The following is a 24,639-nucleotide window of genomic DNA, read 5'->3' as shown; positions in this document are numbered from 1 at the left end:
AGAAGGAAGACCTATCTCTCTGTCTCTCTCTCACTGTCTAACTCTATCTGTCAAATAAATTAAAAAAAAAAAAAGAAATTACAGATATAATTTCCTTAATTAAAATGTGGGCTGGCAATTAATGAGTGGCTTCTTCTGAAAGATTTTCTCTTGGGGCCAGTGCTGTGGTGCAGTGGGTTAACGCCCTGGTCTGAAGCGCTGGCATCCCATATGGGCGCCAGTTTGAGACTTGGCTGCTCCACTTCTGATCCAGTTCTCTGCTGTGGCCTGGGAAAGCAGTGGAAGATGGCCCAAGTCCTTGGGCCCCTGCACCCGTGTGGGAGACCCGGAAGAAGCTCCTGGCTCCTGGCTTCAGATTGGTGCAGCTCTGGCTGCTGCGGGGATTGAACCAGCGGATGGAAGACCCCTCTCTCTCTCTCTCTCTCTGCCTCTCTTCTCTCTGTGTAACTCTTTCAAATAAATAAATAAATCTTAAAAAAAAAAAAAAGATTTTAACTGAGAGCTGTGCTGAAAGAAATCAGACCTTTACAATCAGATGAGACTCATATAATGAGGAAGTCAGTCTGTCCACAGGTACAAAATTTGGAGAACAAATAAGAACAGAGTCACATTTGTAGACCAGATATATATTTTTAACAATATAAATGACTGAAATTATTTACAAAGCTACACTATAATGAATAGTTTTCAACAGATTGTTCAAAATACACTTTTTTTGAGTTAGTGTGATACACGAGCCTACAAACATTGCTATAGGCAGGTTACAAATCAAGGAGGGACCAGCATTGTGATGTAACAGGTTAAGCCACTGCCTGTGACCTTGGCATCCCTTGTGGGTGCTGGTTTGAGTCCTCGCTGTGCCACTTCCAATTCACCTTCCGACTTCTGTGCCTGGGAAAGCAGCAGAAGATGGTTCTCTCTCCCTCTGTAATGCTACCTCTCAAATAAATAAATTAAAAAATCTTAAAAAAAATAAAGCTGTATCCTGAAGGAAATTAAATTAACTGGAATTCCAAGACCTTACTTCAAAGGGAAGCTATAGAAGATGCTCCATCCCAGGGGTAGAAAGATTATCATTCATATTCTTCATGGTTCCCCAGCGGCTTTCATCTTCACCGTCATCCTTACATTTCTTCTTAAGAATAGTAGGCTCTTAGGTAGTCACTGACACATCCAGTACCACGTGCATAGTCTCTGGTGCTGTGACCCCTTCATCTATGGCACTGACCTATGCTGACCTACTGCCCTTAGGGCATCATGTCCAGTCCATTCTGCCTCATTCCTTCTCAATATCTGGGAAGTCTAACAACCTACTCTTCTAAGATCAGCTTCTCCAAGAAGCCTTCCTACCAAAATCTGAAAGCCCTCAATGATGGATCTGCGTGACTTATCCATTCCATGCTTGTGTCTGTGCTACTCAGATTCTTATTTGGCTGTCCTGTTTTTCCTGTACTCTTCCAGGAAAGAGGTTACTTTTTTAGAACAAGGGATGGAATTGTATTCTTGGTAACTACATTCAATAACACTTACTCAAATATTGCCCAATATTCTAACATTTCTACTGTCTACCTCTTGTTTAAACTCTACAGATAGGTGTAAGGCATTTCTCTAGAACACCATCTTTAGTCTATCAACAGCTAAGCACATGGCTGGCACCCAACACAAATCTGCTTACCGTGCTCATTTTAATAAAGATTGTAATAACCCATTTACTTGCAGGGATCTTCACAAGAACATATCATAAGAATTTATTACTAACAGAAATTAACATAAAAGGCACTCCTAGAAATTAACAGTTATGAAAGACTCATATTAAAAATCCCTAAAACAATAAGGATTTCTACAAAATTGCAACTGTTTTTATTTTTATTTTTCTATTATTTCCAAGAAGCTTCCATTAGGGATAGTATTTCTGAGCAGTAAATGAGAAATCTTCATCCTAACATAATCACCAGATCATGAAATATTTTCCAGATGAAATGCCGAGTTCTCAAAATGTATCCCAATAAGTGAAATTCTAGTGTGAGGATCTGTGCCTGGATGCACTTTGCTCCTTAACAGTACAGCTGAAAGAATAATAGGTACTTTAGATAAAGATGACAGCCCTGTGGCATGGCCAGTAAAGCCACCATCTGCAGCACCAGCATCCTTTATAGGCACCAGTTAGAGTCCCAGTTGCTCCACTTCTAATCCAGCTCTCTGCCTACAACCTGGGAAAGCAGCAGAGGATGGCTCAAATACTTGGACTCCTACAACCACATGAAAGACCCAGATGAAGCTCCTGGCTCCTAACATCAGTCTGGCCCAGTCCTGGCAAATGCAGCCATCTAGGAGAGTGAACCAGCAGATGGAAGATCTCTCTCTGTCTCCCCCCCTTCTCTAGCTCTGCCTTTCAAATAAATAATAATACACAGGCTGGCGCCGCGGCTCACTAGGCTAATCCTCTGCCTTGCGGCGCTGGCACACCGGGTTCTAGTCCTGGTCGGGGCACCGGATTCTGTCCCGGTTGCCCCCCTTCCAGGCCAGCTCTCTGCTGTGGCCAGGGAGTGCAGTGGAGGATGGCCCAAGTGCTTGGGCCCTGCACCCCATGGGAGACCAGGAGAAGCACCTGGCTCCTGCCATCAGATCAGCACAGTGCGCCGGCCGCAGCGCGCCGGCCACTGGAGGGTGAACCAACGGCAAAAGGAAGACCTTTCTCTCTGTCTCTCTCTCTCTCACTGTCCACTCTCCCTGTCAAAAAATAAAAATAAATAAATAAAAACATAAATAAATCTAAAAAAAAAAAAAAACCTGACAGCCTACATATTTATTCTTGCTCTGAGACACAAGATTTAACTTCTGTTTCTACTGTAAATGGAAACTTTTGTCTTATATATTTTTGCTGCAAACATGCTAACAATTGAAAGGACTGTAGCAATTCTGGACTCTTACTCCTCACAGATGTTCTTTGGAAAAGCAAAGACTGTCTCCACCAGCTAAACCTCTCTAGTGGAAAGACTGCTAAAATCAGTGACAGAAGTTCTCTATTCTAGGTCTCTATGATTTGATCTTTGTAACCTACTTTTTTCTTTTCTAGTTTCCTCATATTGGATATACTTGAACATGTCTATTCCAATCTGACATTGCAGTTTTAAAATAGTAAAGACACATCATTCGTTGAATTCCTAGGCAGAATGTCACTGTAACATTTAGCGAAGAATATACCTTTGAAATCAATAAACCAGAGTTCAAAGCAAAACTCCAACAACTCCCTAGCTGTGCAAACTTAGGCAAGTTATTAGGCTTCCCTGAGCCAATCTGTTTGTAGTATAAGGCAAAGGGAACTTCATCTCCCTTACAGCTCAGAAAAACACTTAACTAATGGTTAGTAGCTTACTGTTATAGCTTCACACCAGTAAAGACTAATTTTATGGCTATACCTACCACTATTTTATATACTCAGAAATATATAAAAACTTAGGCTCCTGTTCATCATAAAATACCAGACATTTCCTGACACAGTCAATTTATAACAAAGAAGAATAGAAATTAGTATAACCACACTGAGCTACAGATCAACATTTGCTCAGGTTGTCTATACTGATTTTAGTGCTATAATTAGTCCTTGGTCTGGCTTCCATTTCTTCAACAAGGTACATAATACTTTAACTGCTAAAATGATGCTGAAACTCTTTAACATTTATTTCAATACTAACTACAGCATTCTACACCAACTAATCAAATCAGCTCAACAAAATGATCCTTCCTTACCCAACAATTTTCAAAATAAAAGATAACCTATTAGAACATAAGTAGATCAAGACTGAGACTAATTTGTCCAATTCACATTAATTGTATTCTATAGAAAATAAGTGGCAAATGTGAGCTAACAAAAATATGTCCATAATTTTCCAATATTCTAAAATCCATGATTAACAACTATAAAATTAGTCAAAAGGAATCATAAAACACTAACATCATTTTTGATTCATTTTGCCTAGGAACTGTGGGAGCTGGCTGATAAACTAATATCCCACAAACTTATGTATATAAACTGATATTTAACACTAGTATGGAGAAATGCAAAACCAAGGGGCGAAAATTGTGCCATAGATGATAAACCCATTGCTTGAGACGCTGGCATCCCATATGGGCACCAGCTGCTCCACTTCTGGTCCACTTCCCTGCTAATGGCCTGGGAAAAGCAGCCAAAGGATGGCCCAAGTACTATGGCCCCTTCTACCCAGGTGGGAGACCCAGAAGAAACTCCTGGCTCCTGGCTTCAGCCTAACCCAGCACTTGCAGTTGCAGACATCACAGGAGCAACCAGCAGACAGAAGACCTTTCTCTCTCTCTCTCTCTCTCCGTCCCCCTCTCTCCCCCCCCCATCAAATAAATAAGTAATCATAAGAAAAACAAAAATGGAAAACCAAAAGGGGGTTTACTATTCAATTTTCAAAATATCTACTTTTTTTTTTTTTTTGACAGGCACAGACAGACAATGAGAGAGAGAAAGAGAGAGAGACAGAGAGAAAGGTCTTCCTTTTTCCCTTTGGTTCACCCCCCAAATGCCCGCTACGGCCGGCCCACTGCACCCATCTGAAGCCAGGATCCAGGTGCTTTCCCCTGGTCTCCCATGCGGGTGCAGGGCCCAAGCACTTGGGCCATCTTCCACTGCCTTCCCAGGCCACAGTAGAGAGCTGGACTGGAAGAGAGCAACCGGAACAGAATCTGGCGCCCTAAACGGGACTAGAACCCGGGGTGCCAGCGCTGCAGGTGGAGGATTAGCCAAGTGAGCCATGGTGCTGGCCCTTTCTTTCAATTATTCAATCATAAATATTCTTTTAGAAAAAGAAGAAAATGAAAACAATTTTTATAAAGAAGCATAAATTACTTATACATTTATACAGAAAACTGATTATTGCTGTTACACACTCCAACTTGAAAATCAGTAAAACACACATTTCAATTGTTCTCAGACACATTTCAACAACTATCTGCCAAATTTGATAAAATCAATGCTATAACTATGATTTGCTCCTGGAACTTAAGCACATGTTTAAACCACAAAGACCTAAAATAAAGGTACTAAGTGGGTAGATACTTAATCCAATTATGGAATTCTGAAGATGGGGCCTAGTAAGAGGTCCTTGGGTCACTGGGGTTGTCTCATGAGAAGGTAATTTTCATATGATCGTTCATAAAAGCCTGAGCTTGGGCCAGTCTCTGTTTCCTGGCTCACCACATAATCACCATAAAATTCATCCTCTGCAAGTGTTCCACCATCACCACTGACTGCCCTCATCGGTGGCCAAATGAACATGAATGCCCTCACTTGGACCAGAACTTCCAAAATTATGAGCTAAATAAACCTTTCCTCTTCATAAAGTTAGTTGCCTTAGTATTTCATTGTAGTAATGAAAAGCTGACTAATATAATCAAACTTTTCAAGCAATTCTGCAAAAGATAAAGAAAACCTTGGTATGATTCAATGAGACAAATTTTATACTCTTTCTGTAGTTTATACTTACTAGGCTGATTTTTGAATTGGTGAACTCGGCATCATGAACAAAAAACCTAGTTCATGTGACCATTTTTTAAAATCGACAAAAGTTTTCTAATGTAATCAAAATTTATAATGTGTCACAAGCAACGGGGCAATATGACAGTATCTGACAGGTAACGCCTCCTTTCAAAAATAGATTGAAGTAAAATAACAGCATTGAACACCATAAGCAGCAGGAAATAATTATTAGGGAAATCAAGGATGGAAAATCAGAATTTAGTTCAGGTAAGAAGAGAGAAGAATCTCAAAAATGTATTTAAATCAAGGCCTTATAGTACTTCATTTAAATACATTTTCAGGATTTGCTTCAAGAAATTTTGCTTTATTGTAGAAGGATAATTATAATTATGTATTTTAATTAACATAGTATCATTTCAATAGATTTCCTAGTTTTAAAAAAATTAATTTCTGATATACTGTTAAATAAAACAAAAATCAATTCTAATGCATTTAAAATTATTTTACAACTGACCAGGTCTTATGAAAATCCATACACAGAATTTACGGCACTGACTACACGGATATAATGAGAACAAATATGTATAACAGCAAGAGTAACCATCAATTACATGATTACAACCAATGAAATAAAACATTCACAAGCACTTCCATAAAATATGCCATCAGAAGAGCAAACACTGATTAGCAAAGATTATTTGATTATGGTGGGTCTTGCCATCAGCTTCCCAAAGTAGAAAGTATTCTTTCTGGAATTAGACTTATCACACCTTCATAAATTTTTAGTTACGTAATCAAAAACAAAACCAACACAAGATGAAGGTCAAATATGAGAAATGTAAACTTTTACACAGTCATGTGGGAATCACATGAATCTAATCACAAGCAAATTACATGAGTAGGAAATAAAGGTTAATTGATTATCCTGCTCTACAATTACTGGTAATAGAGGCACCTATAACACACAGATATTTGAGACAGAAATGATATAAAATGATTCTGCATGACAAAAAAACAATGTCAAGGTTTAACAAATAATCTCATTTAGATATTTAACATGTTGCCTACCTAAAAATATAAACTATATTTTAAGGGTAATATAAAGAACTTGATTCCATACACTAATAATAGCAGATCATAAAGTTTCTCACCATATACTTTAATTATCCAGAATTTCTTTTGTGAACCTAAATCAGAACATACTACACTGACACAATGTACTGCATTCAAGCTCTGGTACATTATATAAAATACATGGATGATCAAATTTAAAACTGGGAATTTATTATGTGTTAACACCATTATCCCCTTAATGGTCTTTTAGTAATAAGTTCCTCTGTGACTCACTATTATATCTTCTCTCACAAGCTCATACACTGATAAATGTTTTACATGTGTGTGCATCAGTGTAAAAGTATTCAAAAAACATGAGTTTTTAATACTACACTTTGTACCAAGACACCTTTCAGATCACACTGTATGTTTCTAAACAGCAGTTGAAGACAACGAAGCAGAGTAGAACTGCAGTTACCAGAGGTGGCAGAGTGGCAGGATGGAGGAAATGTTAGTGTGTACAAAATCCCACTCAGCAGGAATAAATTCAAGAAATCTACTTGGTATTTCAAAAAGTTTGTTGAAGGGGTGGGTTTCTGCTACCGTGGTTAGGACACCATTGGGATGCCCACATTCCCTGTCCCAGTTCCTGGCTTTGATTCCTGTCTTCAAAAACAATTCCAGCTTCCAGATGACACACACCCTGGAAAGCTCAAGTGAGCAGAGCATCCTGCGGCCACATAGGAGGTCTGGACTGAGTTTCTGGCTCCTGGCTCAAGCCTTGACTGCTGCAGGTATCTGGGGAGTGAACCAGTGGATGGGAGATATCTTTCTGTCTGTCTCTGTCTCTTTGCTATTCAAATATAAAAAGTTCATGGAAAATGTGTATTATGAAAGTAACTATGCATAGATTTCAAAATTTTGTGCACCAAAATAAACTTGTAGTTTTTCTCATTTGATTTTTGCATAAACTTTTTGGAGTATATTCATATTATACTTCATGGTGAGTCTCGTTAATAACAATACGTCATGTATTTGAAAATTTCTAAGAGTTAATTTTAAGTGTTGTAACTCCAAAAATTATTTATATATGTGAGGTGATGCACATTAATTTATCAGCTTGATTTAGCCATTCCCTAATTTATACATATATGGTACTTGTCAATTTCAAAGAAAAAAAAATTTTTTTTTATTTTTTTTTTATTTTTTTTTTATTTTTTTTTTTTTTTGACAGGCAGAGTGGACAGTGAGAGAGAGAGACAGAGAGAAAGGTCTTCCTTTGCCGTTGGTTCACCCTCCAATGGCCGCCGCGGTCGGCGCGCTGCGGCCGGCGCACCGCGCTGATCCGATGGCAGGAGCCAGGAGCCAGGTGCTTTTCCTGGTCTCCCATGGGGTGCAGGGCCCAAGCACCTGGGCCATCCTCCACTGCACTCCCTGGCCACAGCAGAGGGCTGGCCTGGAAGAGGGGCAACCGGGACAGAATCCGGCGCCCCGACCGGGACTAGAACCCGGTGTGCCGGCGCCGCTAGGCGGAGGATTAGCCTAGTGAGCCGCGGCGCCGGCCAAAGAAAAAAAATTTTTAAAGAACATGAAGTTATAAAAGAGGCATATCACTCTGCTCTTTAAAATCTTACACGTCTTTCCGTCTCTCTCATTAAAGATCTCTTCTACCATCTGGCTCCTGCCTGTCTAGAATCTCATTCTGCTACCACTTTTCCCTGCATGCTTATATTTCAAGCACAGTGGCCTCCTTCGAGTCCCACACACACACACCAGGCAGGGTCTCTGCACTGGCTATTTCTTAGTCCAAATATTCAACTCTTCCCAGGACCATTCTCATGCTTCGCTCCCAATCTCAACCTTGTCCAGAGCCCTTCCTGGTGAAATTATCTTTTAAGAGCCTCCAAACGAACTCTTTCCAGCATTTTCCTGCTTAATTCTTATCACGGTTTGTGGCCACAAATTTGTTCACTTGTTTGTTGCATCTTTATCTCCACAAGACTATCAATTCCACATGGAGAGAGATCTCATCTGTACACTGCCCAGCAAAGAAGGCAGGACTTTGCACATTTGAGTTTGTTGTGCAGTCCATTTTCTTTTATCTCCACCAAAATGGATGCATTTCTCTTAACATAGTAACTCAATTGTTATTGAACCAAAAGGATTGAGAACAGTACCTAGGTACTGATATAAGACTAACTCCAAGAAATAATCATGACTGAAAAATCTGCACTCAAAACCACATGCAGAGTCTGGGACCTCTTGTGACAAATACTGGCCTGGGGGAGACAGTGTGAATCCAAAGTTCAGCTGGTATTTGAAACAAAGTAGAAATACAAAGAACAGTACCCAGTTGGTGGGATGGGGCGTGAGCACTCCAGGCAGACGAAAGACAGAAACTGCAGATTTTTTTACTCTGCACGTTTTATGCATTTCAGTTTTTGAACCATTTTATGTTATTGGCTTGAATCACTGAATTTAAATTTCAAATAATTTTGAAACAAATTACTAGTTTTAATAAACCAAATTTAAAATAAACTTTCCATTCAAGGTCTGTGATAGTGCTTATTCTTCCTAATTTTAATTAACAACCGTTTTATGTCTGAGTGAATTTTATTAAAAAAAAAAAAAAAAAAACTTTGGTGTGGGTTGCTAACAGTCACAGAGGCCAGTACTCCTTCAAGTCTCACGGGAGAAACTAGTTCAATCTTCTGCAGTAGGTCTCCCTTTTCTACTTAAAGTTGTAACGAAAGGCTGCCAAGCCATACCTGGTTTTGCCTCCAACTCCCATCTCAACATCCTACTGCTCTCTCAGTCCCCGTGGATCCTGGTTTCCCTTGCTTTCTGGCTGATCCCAGGCCTGCCCAGTGTGTTCCCACATGGATGTGTCCACCTACTGCTCTTGTCTAGGAAGTTTCTCCCTCGGATATCTGTGCAGCCCCTCTGTCACCCTCTCCACGAGTGCCACCCAACCACTGCACACTCACCAGCCTGCTGTCCTTACCAGCCCCTGCAGATTTATTGTCCTTTAAGACAGAGGCTTTGTCCATCTTTGTACTGCCGTAGCTCCAGCACCAAGAATAGTGTCTGGCATATTAGACCCTCAAAGTATTTGTTGAATAAATGAATAAATGAATGAATGAACACAATGAACCCAAAGTCAGTCTTCCTCACCCTCTGCCAGTGCCTCAAACACACCGAGTATCCAAACTGACTCCTCCTCTCGTATCCCCTATCTCTAGGTATATGATCATCCACACTAAAACCTTGGAGTACTATTAAGTCTTTCCTCCATTCCACTCCTGTATCCCTTATCGACCATGGAGTCTCTCATTTTCCTCTCCTCACCAGCTCCTCACTGCCTTTTTCACCTTGGTGGTGTCACCAAGACTCCTCTATCCCTTGGTCTAAGGCAGCTGCTAATGGCCATGTGCCATGATCTCCTAAGCCTCTAATGAGCACTTCCACACCGCGGCCAGAAACAGGCGATCTGATCCCTGTGCTCATGCGTTCAGAACCTTTCAAAGTTCCCCAGTGTTTCTTAGACAGTACAGTCTCCCCTGATAGCTCAGTGGAGTCACCCAGAAACACTTTTAACAATGCTATGCATGGGCTCCCCTCTAGACAGATGACATCAGCCCAGCTGACTGAAGAACCAATGCTCTGAGAACTATATGCAAGGCCTTGTGTAGCTGGCTCCCCACTCCAACAGCTTTCGATCCTCATTTCTCCTGCCTCCAGATAACCCAGAATCAGTCAATTCCTCTCTACCACATTGCCCTTCGACTGCTGCCTTCCCATGCATCCCCACTCACCCGCAACGCCCCCAGTGCTCGGCTTCCTTACCAGGAGCAGCACTGCATTTTCCTGTTCTCCTCAGGCATTTTTTCCCTTCCATTCCTTTCCTTCTTGTATTTTTATCCACTATAGTAGTCAGCTATAGCAGTGAATACTGAAATAGTTGTTAAGAATAACTGGATGAGGGGCCAACGCTGTGGCACAGTAACAACCCTCGGCCTGCAGCTAACTGCATCCCATAGATTCCTGTCCCAGCTGCTCCACTTCAATCCAGCTCTCTGCTATGGCCTGGGAAAGTAGTGGAAGATGATCCAAATGCTTTGGCCCCTGTTCTCAGGTGGGACACCTGGAAGAATCTCCTGGCTCCTGGCTCCTGGCTTCAGACTGGTGCAGCTCCAGCTGTTGCAGTCATTTGGGGAGTGAACCAGTGGATGGAAAACCTCTGTTTCTCCCTTTCTCTGTCTGTAATTCTGCCTCCCAAATAAATAAAAAAAACTTTAAAAAAAAAAACACACCTGAATTAAATCAAATGTCTCACTTAAATTGTTTTGTAAAAAAATCTGTTTATGACATTAAACAAATGGATCACTCTGACATCTTTTTTCCTTTAGAGAACCAATTCAAAAAGTCACTGCTACGGCAATCAAATCAATGAAAATATTCCATCTATATTTCAAGAATTCTATTCCTGTATAGTCCTCAGATGAAGTAAGTAAAACAGCCTAAAACTTTTAAGCTTTACAAAGGTAAAAATATGTATTTTTAAGAATGTTTTAAAATTTATCAGGATTTTTTTTTTAAAAAAGAGGAAATCTGAACCATGAATATCAGATCCTTACAAAGCATCCAGTGTGAGTGATGGTGTCCCAATCACTGCCTTAGAGTCCAGTGACAAGTTCCTCGGAACAGCTGAACAACAGACGACAGAAATGCACAACTGCTGATTACTCTCCTATGATTCCCCAAAAGGAAAAAATAAAACATACGTTTTAAGAAATAGTTTAAGAATAGAGTGAATAAGTGAATGTGGAAAATAAGATAATTTGCACAGAGGTATAAACCCTAGAGCCAACTTAGAATCACCTGAAAAGTTAACCCTACCCATGGTGCTGGCCTCACCTTGGGATTCTGATAAAAGGGGCCAGGGTGGACTCTGGCTTCACAACTTTTTTTTTTTTCCCCCCACATTCCCCAGGATCGTCCACGATGCAGAGTAGAAACTACTAAGTCAACACCTTCCCTGCTACAGCAGAGTTCATGTTGCAAAAACAAAATACAACTGAATCCTTTCCGATCTACAACAGCCCATTCCCATGATCGAAAAATACGAATACTGTCAGCTGGGAAATAGGAACAGAACAAACACTTACACAGGGTTCATCATGAGTTAAACGTTATACTACAGATTTCTAATACAGTGACCTTTTTATTCCTCACAGCAGCTCAGTTAAGTTGGCACTTACTTCTGCCTTTCTGCTTCTGCACAAACAGAATTTAGAACACTGCTAACCATTACTCTGAATGCTGCTGTAGCCACTGACTCATTTAATCTTCACAACAGTTCCATGAAGTATGTACAGTTACATCCATTCAATAGATGAGGAAACTAAGACACAGTGAGGTGAAATAACTTGTCCAAGGCTACATACTTAGTGAATGGCAACACTGGGCTTTGCACACAGGTATCCTAGGTTCCAGACTATGAAAAAACAAAATCCTAATATGATTTTTGGTCTACAATAGGCAAAAAATAATATACAATGAATTTACTAAAAAGTATCTTTATTTTTCTCTTCTTCAAAGGAGAAAACAAGAGAAGCAGCAGCTAACTTAAGAAAACTGAGGGGCCAGTGCTGTGGCGCAGTAGGTTAACACCCTGGCCTGAAGCGCTGGCATCCCATATGGGTGCCAGTTTGAAACCCGGCTGCTCCACTTGCAATCCAGCTCTCTGCTGTGGCCTGGGAAAGTAGTGGAAGATGGTCCAAGTCCTTGGGCCCCTGCATCAATGTGGCAGACCCAGAAAAAACTTCTGGCTCCTGGCTTTGGATTGGCACAGCTCCAGCTGTTGCAGCTAACTGGGCAGTGAACCATCGGATGGAAGACCTCTTTCTCCCTCTCTCTCTCTCTCTCTGCCTCTCCTCTCTCTGTGTAACTCTTTTAAATAAAATAAATAAATCTTAAAAAAAACTGAAATTAAGCATAATTTGATCATAGTTCCAAGACAGGTGCCACTGTTAGATCTACCTGGAGCTTTCATGACTTAAAATGGAAAGTCGTAGGGAACAGGTGTTCTGGTACAGTGGAGTAAGCTGCCGCTTGGGGCACTCACATCCCTTAACAAAGTGCCACTTGGACTCCCAGTACCCATATGTCCAATCTACCTTCCTGTTAATGCATGTTGGGAAGGCCCCGTCACCCACATGGAAGACTTGGAGTTCCTGGCTTTGGAGGCGTAGTTCTAGCTTTTGCACATATTTGGGGAGTAAACCAGCTGATTAAAGATCTTTCTCTCTCTCACATACACACACAAACAGATGAAAATAAATAAACATTTTTTAAAAAATGAAAAAACCAATAATTTAAGAGGATGTCATAAATGGGAAAACCAACTCTGTTATCAGACTCGAAGGCCAGACATCAGTTAGAAACCTGATTCCCCTTCCTTGTGCACTCCATGAGGACAAGGAAGACATGTACATTGATCACCAACCACATAAAGTGCTCAGCAAATAGATGTGAGGAAACAGAATCAGACTGCTGTGTGAGATATGAGATGAGGGGCTGGCGCTGTGGTGCAGTGGGTTAACACCCTGGCCTGAAACGCCAGCATCCCATGTGGGCACCAGTTCAAGACCCGGCTGTTCCACTTCTAATCCAGCTCTCTGCTATGGCCTGGGAAAGCGGTGGTGGATGGCCTGGTTCCTTGGGCCCCTGCACCCACATGGGAGACCTGGAAGAAGCTCCTGGCTCCTGGCTTGGATCAGCACAGCTCCGGCCAAGGTGGCCAGTTGGGGAGTGAACCAGTGGATGGAAGACCTCTCTCTCTCTGCCACTCTTCTCTCTGTGTGACTCTTTCAAATAAATAAATAAAAATCTTTTTTTTAAAAAAAGATATGACATGAAATCTACTGAAGCAGATTTTCAGTTTTCTCAACTTTTTTTTATATTTTATGAGTCATCATATACGATGTTACTTCAAACATTCATAAAACTTGGAATTAAAAGATAACTATTTTAGTGCAAAAATGTGGAAATCCATGCACTGATTTTCATAATATACTTTCTTCATAACCTTTGCATATTAAATACCCATATTTCATATAAAATGTATACAGTATTAGATTATTAACATATATGGCTTGATTAAAACATTGATCTTTCCACACTTTAACTTGTACATATAAATTTTACTTCAAAACTGAAGTATTATTTATGAAAACAAGCATTTGTATAATCAGCTCCTTAGCTAGGTAAACACATTTCCAGCTCTAGGCCAAGCTATCCGGAATCTCTTGAACCTTTTCTGCACTCCTGAGGTGGGGTGGCCATCTTGTCTTAGCTCCAGCTGGATTCCACTATCTGCAGCTAGCATCTGTCTTCTCCGCTTGACTAGATCTACCATGAATCTACTCCTTAACCTACAATACAACAGCTGTATTCTGGGTTTCCATTAGACAATATACACATCTCAAACTTTGTCTTGGCCAATATAACAGAACATATTTGAGTGAGAAGTATGTAGCCATGGAGGGCTCTCCAGAGATTATCCTAAATTTTAAAATAAAATCAAGCAAGGTAACCAACCACGATGCAATGGCCATCACCTTATTTTCTCCAATTTGAGTTTCTTTTGTAGATTGCCCCTGTGTGTTGTAGCCCTGTCTTACACTGAGGAATTCAGAAACCATCAGGAGAACCATGCTACTCTGTGTATTATAGAAGTGATGCTAAGGATGTGGTGGCATCCCTATCCTGCAGGAAGAGTCCTGTTATGTCTCAGGATCAGATAAGTCATAGATCTCTTTACTGCCAGAAAAACAAGAGCCTGGCATATATCTTAATGGTTTCATCATATTTTATGCACATTTTCTCCATATCTTATCATATTTCCTTTAAACCATACCTTTTTGAGATCCAATAACTAAAGAAGCAAATAGTTTTATTATAAAAGTGAATGAAAATGAAATGGATAATGAAAAGTTCAGATACCACTGCCAAGAACAAAGGATACAGCTTTCAAAATTATAAAGAGTAAACATTTCAAAATCTAAAAAAATTAAGAAATCCATTCATCTGTTACTTCCAAAATAGTATCATTAAATATGTTTCTTTGATTCAATTATTTTGGAAACTTGTACTTTGGTACTATACATGTGCAAGACCTTTCTACGACACAGTAATCCTAAATATAATTTCTTCAGGAAATTAGAACATTTGTGATCAATTAAAGAAGAAGAATATTCAGAGTTTTTAAACTACTGGGAGAGTTATGTTGTCATGAAGCTTATTACAAATTGCCTGGAAGCATCTTCCAAATGTAACATTATTCACAATTATTGGAAATCATCATCTTGGAAAGCATTAATTGCCACAATTCAGGTGACAAGGCATCAGCAATGAAAATGAACTGGATAAGCCTACAAAATATGTAAAAACAAAACTACCCTTCTCTACCACTTGAGAATGCAATTTTATTTTGTACAAAGAAGAAAACACCACGGCAGCAGAGAAATTTCATAAAATTAATGCATGATGCTTTCATCTGTCAAGCAAGATACAGTGGGAAGGGTAGGTATGAGAAGCTTACCGCTTTTAATAAAGTTAAAAAACCAAATTGTGACTGAATCCGACCAAGAAAAGATTTTTGAAAGATTGAATTTTAGATCATAAACCCAGTCTTGTACTTTTCCATAAATGTTAATGTATTTTGAAGCAAAAAAAACCATGTTCCTTATGGTGCAAAATGAGTGTTAGAAAAGAAGGAAGTTAAAGACTAAGAGACAGGTTCAACAGTCCCTTAAGAAGGGCAAAGGTTCTTTACCTTAATGAACATACTATGAAGAACCTGTACAGTTAAATTACTTAAGGTGCAGCTATAGAGGATAGAAAAGTACTTCTACACATAACTTTTTGTGAAAGAGTGGAACTTACAAGGATGCTTTAGCCTTTAAAGGGCCAAGAGTGAACATAAGACATTCTGGTATAAAGCTAACTTCTTAAGGTGTCTAGTAAGACTGTATCAACTCCTGTGAAACAGTTTTTTAAGTCCACAGAGAAATATTGTCCCTAACATGAAACTGATTACTTTGAAACAACATTTAATTTAATTAAATAGAGATACATATTCTTTGGCTCCATTTTATGAAAATTAAAATATTCAGGAAAAATTGTTCTTAAAATGACTGTTAGATGAACTGTAAAACTCCATCAGAGGGAGAGGTCAATGGAATTAAAATTATTTTACTGCTTATATGTAAGTAATCTTGTTAAAAACAAAACTCTCAATTCTTTTAATATACAAACAGAACACAAATACATAATCTAATTTTTAACTGTGAGAATTCTCTTTCTATATACTAAAACTTGAAAAAAGAAGGCATAACTGCATTATGATATATAATTCTAATGGCCAAATTAAAAAATATGAATTCTCAGGGGCCAACACTGTGGTGTAGTTGGCTAAGTTTCCACCTGATACATGGGCATCCCATAGGGGCACCAGTTCAAGTCCCAGCTGCTCCTCTTCTGATCCAGCTCTTTGCTAATGGCCTGCAAAAGCACTGGAAGATGGACTAAGTGCTTGGGACCCTGTGCTCTTGTGGGAGATCCGGAAGAAGCTCCTGGCTCCTGGCTTCGAATCAGCCCAGCTCCTGCCACTGTGGCCATTTGGGGAGTGAACCAGTGGATCAAAGACCTCTTTCTCTGACCCTCCTTCTGTCTATAACTCTACCTTTCAAATAAATAAATAACACCTTTTAAAAAAGAAAGAAAAATATAAATTACCTTGCAAGTTATAGTATTTAAAATATATATCACATTACCACTGTAAAATTACCTCATTTTCATGAAATTTGCAACAAGTGGATTTATCAAGTTCAAAAGATCAAAACCCTTACACCCACCTGGGCCAGGTAGTCAGCTATGTGAGTCTGGTGCGTAATAGGACAGGAAAGAAACTGCCGATCGCCTGTCTCTACTAAAAGCATGGGGGAAAAAAAAACTTAAAATACTCCACGTGCCAAACAATTTAAGAGCCATATGCAGCCTCCTAAACTGCCAGATTGTAGCTCTAGAAAAACAGTAGTCAAGATAAAGCTCAACCAAAAATATGATCTTAGCCCACAGGAGATGCCAAATAAATCCTAGCATTCACAGAATTGACTAGAACAGAAACAGGCACTAGTTAGTAATCTTCACTTAGAAAATCGGAGGTATAAACCCTGAAGTCTGCTCATCATTATCATCTGCCATATGGCCTTGAAAAGCAGATGCTGCCACCCCAGGTGGGGAGGGGAGCACCTCAACTCTCTCCCTAAGGATCGCAGGCACACCAAGAACCAGCCTGTCCCGAGACACACTCGAAAAGAAGTCAGGCCATTCTGGGCCCTTACGGTGATGTAAGCCCACATCTGGTGATCCCTTGAGATAAATATCAGGGTCTCTGTCAGGAGCACATTAGCTGAGTGGGAACCTGATGAAGAGCAGTGCATACCAAAATACATCTGTAATCCACTCATCATTACAGACTGAAGGCAAAGGCAACAGTTGACACAGAAGGGAGACAGCAAGACCAAGAGCCAGAGCCAGAGAGCGCACAGAAAGCCGGCAGGCAAGTTCTGCTTCCCCAGGCCACCAGGACTCCACGCCGAGGTGGGCCTGAGGCTACACACCATGGCCCCAGAGCCCTGAGGTGCACCAGGAAGCCGGTTCAGCGTCTTGAGGACAAGCCCCTGGGTGTTCCAGTCAGGTGACCACAGACTGGGACACTGCAGACTCCTGAGAAACACAGAAAAAGGGGCCACTGTCTGGCAGCTAATACAGAAATACATACAGTATTTTTATTGTATGCAGATAGAGCACGATCTGTTTGGGCTCCTTCAAATATGCATATTAAGTAACGGCTTGTGAAACAGTATCTCTCACAGAATCTTCTTAAGATCAGTCATTTCCTATGAAGTGCAACAGACTGAAGCAAATATTTGTAATGCAGTTTTTAAACAGACACCATGTCTCATAGTGAGATTTACTAACACTGGATTCCTCCTCTTTCTAAAATACTGCAACATATTGGCTCCTTATTCCTTTCCCAAAAATACCAAACTTGGATTTTCTAACTGAAAAGTTTATTTTTAGTTTGAACCTTTTCAAATAGATGAATCACCCATTACTAATAATTATTAAGTGAAATCTATGAATCCATGTTATACAAGTAGAATAAAGGACATGATCTCTGCAGCATTAGGACAATAATGTGCATCTAATATTTACTGATATATTTACCATGGGTGAGACAGTACATCAAGGGCTTTTTAGGGATCATTCCACTATTATTTCACTTAATCTTCCCCAACATCAATGAGGCATTCACAGCTACAATCTCCATTGTCAGTGAATCAAACAAGAGTTAAAGAAGTAACTTGCAAAACAACGAAATTAGTAAGTGCCAGAAAGGTGGCTCAAGTCCTTCTGTCTTCTCATCACTCCCACTCCCGCCTGCCCCTCCTTTGTCTTTCCTAATATAATCTTAACTTTTTATCTAATACAGAAAGTAAACTTCAATTTAGCAGTGAAGAAGGATACTACAGTACTCCTTTGTTTTATAAAACAATACAACTCATATTTAAGGAATACCATCCAATCTACGCCTGTGTTAACATTCCATGACGGACCTTTCATCTATTCAAACCCCAAATCAAGAACATGCATCACGGACAGTGCTCTCAACTCTGAGAGAAATTCCATAGGAAGCAACTGAAATAAAGTCCTGAAGTCTGTGAAAGGCATAGATGAAGGAAATTTAAAGAAAACTATGTCACAGAGAGTTGTTTTAGAAGCAATATGAAAGTTAGAAATCAACTTCACAGCTTTTTCTATGACCAGACAGGAAATCACACCTCCACTGAGTGTGATGACCAAGGTCAAGCTTTCAGTATGATGTGGACAGTGCCAGATGTGGACACCATTTCTACAACATAAAACCCAAACTAGGAGGTGATGTCTGGGACCTACGTATGTTCCACCTTGGTTTAGCTATTTGCCAATTCACTCATCCCAGTACTAAAATTTTTAGATATAATTTCTTTGTATACACATCTTTACTGATTTTATTAATACATATGTTTAGTATATTTCTTGGCAATAAAATCTGCCAACATTCCTTTAAATGAGACTTTGAGAATCTGTAATAGGAGTAAATCAATGCTTCCTAAAGAAATTCTATTTAAATAGCTCCTTTAAGACCGAAATTTCCAAACTTAGTGAATTGTAGACAATAGTTGAAGAAAATGTAGGTTATCATTCCTTAAAAGGACTCCTCTAGAAAATATTTTCTGGTGCTATGAAAAAAAATGTTGAAATGATTTGTTTTACACAGATTCTGAAGTCAGCGATCATTAGTGTCAATCTACATCTAAACGCACGTAAAGTTACTGAAATGTTGTGTTTACCACCTTACAACCTCATGTTTCTCATTTTTTTATATCATTGAATAGAAGTATCTAAGATTCCCCTTATTCTGAAAGTATACATCTACAATAATTTCACTGTAACCAGATACTTAAATTATAAATTAGATATTAAATAAATTCTTGAGCTTATAGGTATTTTAATCTCGAGGACCATGAATGGTAGACCACTAGGTAAAGACCAGACCTTCCCAAAAGAATTAATGAATAAAGGGACATTTAAACATAATGCTGGTTAAAACTTTCTATGGGATGCTAAGCCAAGAATGTACAAAATAAAATAAATTTTCCCCCTTTATTCTTAATTACAGCAGAGTTTCTTTTTAGCTCATCTGTTCACAGTAAATGTGTGCAAAATACCTTCACATTAACAAAATGAGTTTTTTTATATTTAATTTTTTTGTCTTCTCTTACTTTTATACTAAATGAGAAAACCTGTTCAGTTTATTCTAAATTGTCTATCTTTACATCATAACATTTTGCTTAACTTTTTATTCTAAAAGATAGCTTTGGGTAGCTTTACTTTAAAATACTATTTCATGATCAAAAGCAATTAGCTATGCCATTTTTATACTATAAATTTTATACTAATTTATATTTCAAATAACCAATTATCAACAATTTTCACTTTCTAGTAAGTATACACAATGTTGTACTTCAGTACGAACACCACAAAGTTTTTTTAAAAAAAGCGAAATTAACTAAAGTGAGGCTTCACTTCTCAAAGAAAAATAAATGGAACTGTGCAAATGAAGTATAATGACTTCACAGGGAACACATTTTTATTTATAAGATGTTTCTTCCATACTACATGGAATGAAAATGTGAAAAGATAAGCAAGTGAGTTAGGATACCATTTACCCAGGAGTGCAACTGGGTAGCAAAAATAACATTAAACCCCAACCACTTGAAAACCAAATTACACTAAAAACTGCAATACACTATTGAATGTTAAATCAAATTTTAGTAAGGTTATCTTTTAGGAAATCTATTTTAAATTAAATTCTATTTCATTTCAAAACCAATTTCCAAAGGAAAAATATCCCAGGGTATTTCATAAAGCTAATTACTAGAATAAAATAACAGCTCACAAGTCAAGATTATTTAAATAATGGTTGCTGTTCAGAAAACAGCCCCAGGGTGGATATGAACAAGTTCTATGTAAACAGTCAAAATATTAACCCATGAATTAGCACCTCCAGAACACCTGTGTTTTTCCAGACAACTCATTCATTTTAGAGACCCAACAAATTATCAAATAAAGCCATCAAAACTGTGAATAAATCTATCAAAAGTGATATATTATTAGCTAACTTTTCTATGATTCTGAAACTTATACTACATTTCCACTTGAAAATCTTCAAAGAAACTTCAGCTTTTAATTACATGGGGAAAAAAAAGAGATGCCATTACGTATCTAATAAAAAAAAAAAAAAAAAAAAAGAAGAGTGCATAACACCAAATGCTAAAAGCCATAGCTAAAGGTAGTAAAACTCGTCTCATTAGAGATAGGAAATGGGTACAAGTGCTTGTACCAGAAAAATCAAATGAAAGAAGAAACAGTATCTTCTAGAGATGTGACCCTGTACATAGGCAGCAGGTTAAAGAACCAAGCTTGATAAGGCCTTCCTCAGGCCTGAGACCTGGGAAGGAAACCATCTCCCACACGCACTCTCATCTCCATAAAAGACTACAAATCTCATTTCCAAGCAAACACGAAGAGATACAATGAACAGAAATCAACGCTCCAGATAGGGGCACGCACCTGTAGCAGACGGACACTTCCGTCACAGCCCCAGCCTTACCTCGTAAGACCAGACACACTGCGTCCCACCGAAGCGACGCACACATCTGCCTACTTCCACGTCCTCGTGAGTCGTGTACATCTCCCGGAGGCATTCCCCGATGTGTGGCGCCATCCTCCGCAGCACTTCGCGGCTGAAGATCATGCCCGGGCCTCCCATACAGAAGTTCTCCCCCGGCTCCAGCCCCAGCTTTCCCAGCTCTGCGAGGCTGCCCAGGCCGGTCTGCCCCAGGTACAGAGGCTTGCTGCTGTTGAGCGATCTGAGAAACTCTTCTAACTTATCACCTGCAAAGAGAAGGCCATGGTGAGCGCCCTGCTCATTTCAGTCCCTCACAAAGAACGGGATAAAGCACAGAACGTGCAGCACTGTGCTCAGACGCCTCTTTAAGTCTCCAACAACCGAAAATATTAATTTCTAAAATATTAACATATAGTTATTAAGTAAGCCATAATGAAATGTTATCAACTTCACATCAAGGGCATTGCAAAACCTTAAGTCTAACAATAATCAGGTTTTGAGAAAAGGTGAAAAATAATGGTAAAGAACAATGAAAAGTCTCAGTACATTTGCAGTAAGAAAACATTCTCAGAATATAAAATAACATCCAACATTTATATTTAGCACTGTTTGGGGCAGACCATTGATAATCCAGTAATTTTTTTTCCTGACAACTAACTTAATGTTCAATGTTTCACTGTTAACTTGCATCACACAGAAGCCATAGAGTTGGGGCGGGTGTCGGAATCAAACTGTGTTGAAATTTAACTTAGGTAGGCATCTTTTAGGAAAAAAAAGTCATTTGTTAAGAATTCAATCATGTAATTGGTCTCACTTCTAGTTGGAATGTTCATCAGGACAAACAATTGAAAGCACTCTGAAAGCATTTGGCATTGCACACGCAGAGTCACCTTCATACCCCTGGAGCAGAGCGGCTCGGCTCAAGCCCCGGACCTCAAGGTGTTCCAGCTACGATGGAGCTCTACATACGCAACATATCCCACTCTTAATAGAAACGGAAACGCCATCAACGTTCTGAAGGGCACTTTTTCCAGAGGACTGAACCACACACCTATGCTTTCTAGAAGTTCTGTGCAAAGTGTGGCAAACCTTAGCAAGGAAGGAAGGCCCTGGCGTGTGTGTATCTGTTTTACGTTGCTGTTGTTTTTATGAGTCATGGCAGACGAGGTAGTGGTAGCTCTTTTCTTTGAACCAATTCTAAACAGCCTGTACCAGAAGAGACCGTTTCTTATTTTTTTATCCAATTATCAGTGTGTCCTATTCCTTAACAGCCTCCAGCGGCTTCCCTCCTCCCAATCCAAACTCAAGGAACCCCCAGTCTCTCGGGCTGCCAAACCGGGCAGTTAGGGGGCTTCATCTGTTGTTCCTTTCACTGTGTGGAAGCACGGAGGGAGGCCACAAGTGAGAGTCACAAGGTGAGGCAGGGCTGCGCGCCTTGGCCCGGGAAGCCAGCGCCCGCGGAAAGGAGAGCAAGCTCCCCGGGTGCAGCCGCGCTACGCCCCGCAGTCCCTCGCAGCGCCTGCAGCTGCCTGCACTGGAAACACTGACTGCCAGGCGGGCTCAGGAACTCGGATGCGCTGAGTTCAGAACTTCTCCGGCCAGAGCCGCCCACACTCAGGCAAAGGGACCGCCCTTCTCTCAAAACCGACGAGAAAGTTTCTGGTGCCGTGGCTGCCTGTGGTTCTGGGAAGGACCTCAAGCGTTCTCTCGTCGCCACTGCCACCAAGACGCACGGGCACCGACCCAAACTCAGAATGCTCCTACGGCTCAGGGCTCCCAGCTCCCCGAGCCTTTGCCCTGCGTCCCCACCATCAACACCTGACAAAAAGCGCATCCCTTTGGGACTGGGGGGGGAAGGGGGGGTTTGAGGTGCTGTGGCTGCACCCTGCGGGCCACCAGGAGCTGCGGTGCGGCTCGGTCCAAGGCCACCCGGCAAGTGCGCAAGGCAAGGACGCGGACGGGGCAGGGTCCCAGGCTGCCAAGATGATCCCTCAATCTCAAAGGTCCCAAAAAGGCGCTAGATCCGGCTCCAAGAGCAGGAGTCGGAAACCAAGAACACCGGATCTCCGGAGAGACGCCCGGCCAGCATCCTCCGGCTTCCCTTCCTCCACCGTCGGCGGACACGCCCCCCAAGGACCCATCTGGGAAACTCTGGCCACCGGGAGCTGTCAGAGCAGGGCGGACTGCAAAGGGCCTCTGGGACAAGTCCCGGGTCCCGTCCCTCCCCTCTCGAACAGGGTCAAGAGTAGGGGCAGGCGCTGGGCAGACAGCACGGCACGAAGGAGGCAGGTAGATAAAGCCAGGCAGGTGTGCAAGGGGCCAGGATGCCGGAGATGAGGAGCGGGCTGGCTGGGAACGGTCGGCGAGGGGTGGGGTGGGGCGAGCCGGGTGCTGCGGGAGCCCCGAGCCCGCACCCGCAGAGAAGCGGGGCAGGGGCAGGGGCAGGGGCCGGCAGGGGCCAAGAAAGGGAGTAGGGGAAGCGGGCAAGCGGGCCCGCGGCGCTGGGAGGTCACCTTTGATGTAGACATCGTCGTCGGCGCGCATGAACCACTCGTACTTGTCCAGGTAGTGGTCGTGCATGTACTTGATCATCATGAAGGACTTTTTCTGAGGCGGGTAGGAGTCGTCCACCCCCGGCAGTGCGATGACGGGCAGGGGCGGCGGGGGCTGGCCGAGCCCGGCGTTGGGGGGCTGCTGGCTGGAAAAGAACTCCACGCGGCCAGGGATGAAGCGCGCCCAGGTCCGCTGCGCCGCCAGCGCGCGGCTGCCCAGGTACTTCTGCGCGGTCATCACCCCCACGTACAGGAAGTCCCGGGGTCGGGCGCTCGGGGCGGTGGCGCCCCCGTCCCCGCTGCCGTTGTGGCTGCGGCCGCGCCGCCCAGCCGCGCCCCCGTCCTCTTCCTCCGGCTCCCCCTCGGCCGCCGGGGCTCCGGGGAGCCCCGTCGCGCCCTCGGGCTCGCGTCCTCGCCGCCGCTGCTGCTGCAGCGGAGGTGGCCGTTGCCAGGGGCTGCTCCGAAAACTGGTAACTCCGGGCGCTGCCTCGGGTGGCTGCGGGCCCTGGAGCTCCTGGCGCGCGGGGGGCGGCGACGGCTCCAGCCGCGGCTGGGACTGGGGCTGGGGGAGCGGCTGCTGCGCGCCGGCGCCGGGGCCAGCGACCAAGCGGCCGTAGTAGGAGCAGAGGCTGGAGCCGCGTCTCTTCCTCTCGCTCAGCTCGGCCACCCTCGGAGCGATGAGCCAGGACGCGGCGGTGAAACCCAGCACCAGCCCCAGCGCCACGCTCATCCACGGGCGGCGGGAGCGCACGGCCATCGCGACGGCCCCGGAGGCAGCGCGGGGTCCCCCGGCTCGCACCCGCCCCTCCTCCGCCTTCGCGCCCCCAGCCCCGGCCGAAGCCCGCCGCCGAGACGCCGCTGCCGGCTTGGGAGAGACGCCTCGTCTGCCGCGGGCTGCCGGTGCCGGCCGGGCTCCGCGCTGGGGTCGGGAGTGAAACTTCTCCCGGCGGCGGCAGTGGCGGCGGCGGCGAGCGGAGCTGCAGGAGGAGGAGCGGCGGCGGCGGCGGCGGCGGCAACGCGTCCGTTCCTCGGCTGCCACCCTGTCACTGGCGCGGCTGGGCCCTCCCTCCTCCGCGAGCGCCCGCCCTCGCTCCTCGCTCCCCGCCTCCCGCTCCCGCTCCCCCCCGCCGCCGCCGCCGCCGCCGCCGCCGCCGCCGCCTCGGGACCGGCCCGGAGGAGGAGCCGCGAGCTGCGACGCCGCCCGCCGGGAAGCGCGGGTCGCGGTG

The 24,639-nt window shown here is 42.6% G+C and overlaps 1 protein-coding gene across 1 annotated transcript in view; it reads right to left on the bottom strand.

Annotated features, from left to right (window-relative positions):
* Positions 1 to 24,304, bottom strand: part of CHSY3 (chondroitin sulfate synthase 3) — a 273,848-nt gene extending 249,544 nt beyond the window's left edge. The window contains exons 1-2 of the mRNA XM_002710189.5: positions 23,375 to 24,304; positions 20,844 to 21,127 (exon numbers count right to left, since the gene is read on the bottom strand). Coding sequence (XP_002710235.1) covers positions 20,844 to 21,127; positions 23,375 to 24,170 — 1,080 coding nt within the window. The 5' untranslated portion in view covers positions 24,171 to 24,304. The remainder of the gene's footprint in view (positions 1 to 20,843; positions 21,128 to 23,374) is intronic.
* Positions 24,305 to 24,639: the final 335 nt, after the last annotated feature.

The sequence above is a fragment of the Oryctolagus cuniculus genome, chromosome 6, assembly GCF_964237555.1.
Source record: "Oryctolagus cuniculus chromosome 6, mOryCun1.1, whole genome shotgun sequence".
Taxonomy (NCBI): domain Eukaryota; kingdom Metazoa; phylum Chordata; class Mammalia; order Lagomorpha; family Leporidae; genus Oryctolagus; species Oryctolagus cuniculus.
Note: the sequence above shows the minus strand (reverse complement) of the source record. Positions and strands in the feature narration are given on the sequence as shown.